The 5,166-nt window shown below is 35.5% G+C and overlaps 1 protein-coding gene across 1 annotated transcript; it reads left to right on the forward strand.

Moving 5' to 3' along the window:
* Positions 1 to 1,183: 1,183 nt before the first annotated feature.
* On the forward strand, positions 1,184 to 4,920 carry LOC142611029 (phenylalanine ammonia-lyase-like). The gene is made up of 2 exons (XM_075783034.1): positions 1,184 to 1,699; positions 2,910 to 4,920. The coding sequence occupies exons 1-2, from the start codon at positions 1,299 to 1,301 to the stop codon at positions 4,657 to 4,659; spliced, it is 2,151 nt and encodes a 716-aa protein (XP_075639149.1). The 5' UTR covers positions 1,184 to 1,298; the 3' UTR covers positions 4,660 to 4,920.
* Positions 4,921 to 5,166: the final 246 nt, after the last annotated feature.

The following is a 5,166-nucleotide window of genomic DNA, read 5'->3' on the forward strand; positions in this document are numbered from 1 at the left end:
TGTCTCAAATTATATTTATTATCACATCAAATTATAACATTTTATAGTAAAACTAGCAATAGTATGCAAGCCAATCACCTTAATATCGAATTTATTCCTTAATTTACAGTCAGGTTATAAATGCGAATATTCTTCAATTAACAGTTGAAAGAAAAAGTGATTTACTTTTATCCTATCCTTTATACAGAATATAATAAGAACCTTTTAACTGGCGAGTGAACCATGATCAATTTAGCGTACAAGGTACTTTTATTTGTTGGGGCTGAGGATCTATCAGAACCTAATTGAGAGTTCAATATTTTCAATCTCCACCAACCATTTCAATTTAACCATTTTCTTTTTTGGTAAACAATTTAACCATTTTCATTACCATGGTCTGAAAGAAATCAAATAATAGAAAAAAAATTATTGCTTTTTTTTTTTTTTCTAAATGTCTCATTATATATATATATATATATTAAAAAGCCTTAAATCTCTACAAAGTAAGAATAGTAAAAAAAAAAAAAAAAAGTTTTGATACAACTTTTTATATTTCTATGAAAGTAGTAAAAAAAATCAATTGTTTCTTTTGTTTCTTTTTCTATAAAAAATTTCTAAATATATTTCATAAACCAATATATGGGTATGCGTTAACTTTTCCCAATTCAATAATAAGATAGGTCTAATTTGGTAACTTGTCATGATTTATGTTATGGCGATGTTAACTATCAAATCATGTCTTGAACGAACGATTTCAATTTTTTTCATTTAGAGAATTTTAAATTATAACATTCACTTTTAATGATAACTCCTTATCATTAGATCAAGACTTCATCAGAGACTTTACTAGTAATTTCAGCTGATATAATTTGTCTTGTGCGGCTTGTGTGTAAAACTATATGACGTGTGCAACAACTTTTACCCTTTCTATTACAAATCGACCCAACCTGGGCCCAGTCAAATAAAGACTAAACATTCATCTAGTGGTGCCACGTTGCGAGCTCTCAACAGTGGGATAGATATAACAATCCTATGATCAAAATTAAGTTCCAACCAACCCCCGTGGGTCCCTCACTGAGCCACCACCTTTGTGGTATTCCATTCCTTAAAGCTTACCTACCAAAAAAAAAACTATGCCACGACATTGAATGACAATTCAAACACTCCATGCCATGTTGCCATCTATATAAGCCTCACAAACCCTTCTTCACAAACCAGGAAATCCTCACAAACCAAAGCAAGATTTCCAATAATTCTCAAACTCAGTTTTTTTTTTCTTTGCCATTGTTTTTCTCTTTCAATTGGGTCATTCATTCACCATGGGAACCAACGTTAACAAAAGCAGTAGTGGTGATGAGGAGGGTCTTTGCATTAGTCGTCACGACTCGCTGAGTTGGGGTGTGGCTGCTGAGTCACTCAAAGGGTCTCATTTAGACGAGGTGAAGCGCATGGTGGCCGAGTTCAGGAAGCCATTGGTGAAGCTCGGAGGTGAGAACTTGACGATAGCACAGGTGGCTGCTATAGCCATGAGTGAGTCGTCACGAGGAGGAGTCGAGGTGGAACTTTCCGAGTCAAAAAGGGCTGGCGTGAAGGCTAGCAGTGACTGGGTCATGGAGAGCATGGCGTCTGGTAAAGATAGCTATGGTGTCACTACTGGGTTTGGTGCTACTTCGCATAGGCGAACCAAGCAAGGTGGAGCTCTTCAGACCGAGTTGATTAGGTGAGCAGCTATAACTTTTTATATACTACTCTTTTGGTGGCTGAGTTGACTCGGCCGAGTTGAGTTAGGTGCTGTATTTGTGAGTTGACACGGGAGAGCGGTGGTGTCAGTAAAAGTAATTTCAAAAATATGATATATTTTTTATGAGAAATAATATGTCCACAATATTTTTACAACAAATCCTAAGTGGCAGGATGTTACTGGTTGTTATTGTTGGGGCAAAAAAATAATTTTAGTGTTAGGTTCAAATTTGAACCAATAACAACTAACCACCTATGATTTGTTGTAAAAATATTGTAAAAATATTGTGGACGTAGCACCTCTCATTTTTTATTATAGAATTTCTTCTTATATATGAAACTTTATTAATTGAATTAATTAATTACAAAATTAATATAAATATTAATTAAATAAAAATGCTATTTTTATATAAATATATATATAATATACAAACAAATGATATAAAAAAAACTAATTAATATATTTATTATTATTATTAACTCAAAAATGCTAATTTAACTATGAAAAATTGAAAATGTCAATGGAATATTTAAGAGTCAGGAATGTTTGATATTATTGGTCACCTAACCAAATCAGAAACCCCATGTTTCTTTTTTGGGGTAAATTGTTGAGCTCTTGTTTGGCACAAAAACCGTTGAGGGTTTGGTTAGACTTTTAATTGTGTTATGATAGTTTTTAATTAATTAATCATAGCACAGTTGTTTAGGGTGAAAAAATTAATAATTTAATTTAATCATATTTTATGAAGGGCAATCATCATATCATGGTTAATTTTTTTTTTTCCTTTATACTCACTCTCTCAAAATAAATTTAAGTGTTTTCAAAAAAAAAAATATTATTCATCTAAATTTTCCTCCAATTTTTTTTACTAAAAGGATAGAATTTCCTCCAATTTTAGAAGGATTTCTTCCACACCTTTATTAATTCCAATTACCCCTAAAATTTGAACTCAAAATTTTTAATTTTTAAAATTTGATCTCACCTTCTTGCCAACCTAAATATATTTTAGGTGCTAGAGAAATTTGAAGAATAGTGTTCTATTTATTTTGTTTCATTAAAATCCATGTCATTTAATTTTAATAATCACCCCCATCTATTTTAATACCATAGTGAGTATTTTTGGTTTCAAAATTTATGAATTGATCATTTTATCATGGCTAATCTAAAATGATGAATGTTGTTGTTGCAGATTTTTGAACGCTGGAATATTTGGCAATGGAACAGATACATGCCACACATTGTCTCACTCAGCAACAAGAGCTGCAATGCTAGTGAGGATCAACACCCTTCTCCAAGGGTACTCTGGCATTAGATTTGAAGTCCTGGAGGCCATGGCCAAGCTCCTCAACCATAACATCACTCCTGTCTTGCCACTTCGCGGTACAATCACTGCTTCCGGTGATCTAGTCCCTCTATCCTACATTGCTGGATTGCTAACTGGCCGCCCCAATTCTAAAGCCGTTGGACCCTCTGGTGAATCCCTTGATGCTGCTCAAGCCTTCCAACTAGCTGGTATCAATTCCGGGTTCTTTGAGTTACAGCCAAAAGAAGGCCTTGCTCTTGTGAATGGCACAGCTGTTGGTTCTGGCTTGGCTTCTATGGTTCTTTTTGAGGCCAACCTTCTAACTCTTCTGTCAGAAATCTTATCAGCAATTTTCGCGGAAGTAATGCAGGGAAAGCCTGAATTTACCGACCATTTGACACACAAATTGAAGCACCATCCTGGCCAAATTGAAGCTGCAGCTATTATGGAACACATTTTAGATGGAAGTGCTTATGTGAAAGAATCTCAAAGGTTACATGAAATAGATCCCCTGCAGAAGCCTAAACAAGATCGCTATGCTCTCAGAACTTCTCCTCAATGGCTTGGCCCACAAATTGAAGTTATCAGATACTCTACCAAGTCAATTGAGAGGGAGATTAACTCAGTAAATGATAACCCTTTGATTGATGTTTCAAGGAACAAGGCCTTGCATGGCGGTAACTTCCAGGGGACCCCAATTGGTGTGTCTATGGACAACACACGTTTGGCCATTGCAGCCATAGGAAAACTCATGTTTGCACAATTTTCTGAGCTTGTCAATGATTATTACAACAATGGGTTGCCATCAAATCTTTATGCTAGTAGGGATCCAAGTTTGGATTATAGTTTCAAGGGGGCTGAAATTGCCATGGCGTCCTATTGTTCCGAACTTCAATATCTGGCAAATCCAGTTACTACCCATGTCCAAAGTGCTGAGCAGCACAATCAAGATGTGAACTCATTGGGATTGATCTCTTCAAGGAAAACAGAAGAAGCTGTTGATATTTTGAAGCTCATGTCTTCCACATTTTTTATAGCACTATGCCAAGCTATTGATTTGAGGCATTTGGAGGAAAATTTGAAGACTGCTGTCAAGAACACTGTAAGCCAAGTGGCTAAAAGAGTTCTAACAACTGGTGTTAATGGAGAGCTTCACCCATCCAGATTTTGTGCAAAGGATTTGCTCAACGTGGTTGATCGGGAACACGTATTTACCTATGTTGATGACCCCTGCAGTGCTACCTATCCATTGATGCAAAAACTGAGGCAAGTACTTGTTGAACATGCATTGACAAATGGCGATATTGAGAAGAATGAAAGCACATCTATCTTCCAAAAGATTGTAGCTTTCGAGGAAGAAGTGAAATCCGTCTTGCCAAAAGAGGTAGAGAGTGCAAGAGTTGCGTTTGAGAGTGGAAATCCAGCAATTGCAAATAGGATTAAGGAATGCAGATCATATCCGTTATACAAGTTTGTGAGGGAAGAGTTAGGGACTGGATTGCTGACTGGGGAAAAGACCAGGTCTTCTGGTGAGGATTTTGACAAGGTGTTCACAGCTATGTCTCAGGGAAAGCTCATTGATCCAATGTTGGATTGCCTCAAGGAATGGAATGGTGCTCCTCTTCCAATCAACTAAACTATTTTGATATGTATGAATATTTTTTCTCTAATCCCCATGCTGCTGTATCTCTTGCTAAGATATAATAATTGAAAAGGGCAAAAAGCCTTTGTTAACTAAAAAAAGATTCTGATTTGAAAATTAGTCATGTGGGCTGCATCAAATGTTGAAAGAATCCATTTACACTTTGATTAGTATCACAACTTACTACTTTTTGGAGTCATTTAGGAATGACCCTCTTATCAATATAGCAGTAGTAATAAAACATTTTGTTTCCCATTTTTTACTTCTTTTTAAATAGCACTGGAGGTCACTGAGGTTTAGCTACAATATTGACTCAACTAAAATGAATTTTTTGCTGACTTACTTGAAGTTGTGTTGAACTTAAAAACTTTGGAGCTAATAGAGGTGAGCTCACTCACTCTTTCATGCCATGCTTGACATAACTGACAATATGACTACAACCCTTCATCCACATTGCCCAAATTTTATGCCATTTTCATTTTGAGACTGTAGATTATATAG

The sequence above is a fragment of the Castanea sativa genome, chromosome 9, assembly GCF_040712315.1.
Source record: "Castanea sativa cultivar Marrone di Chiusa Pesio chromosome 9, ASM4071231v1".
NCBI lineage: Eukaryota > Viridiplantae > Streptophyta > Magnoliopsida > Fagales > Fagaceae > Castanea > Castanea sativa.

Coding starts and splice junctions, on each gene's coding strand:
- LOC142611029 (XM_075783034.1), top strand. CDS start 1,299: ATGGGAACCAACGTTAACAAAAGCAGTAGTGGTGATGAGGAGGGTCTT. Junction 1,700..2,909: donor CTTCAGACCGAGTTGATTAG/GTGAGCAGCTAT, acceptor TTGTTGTTGCAG/ATTTTTGAACGCTGGAATAT.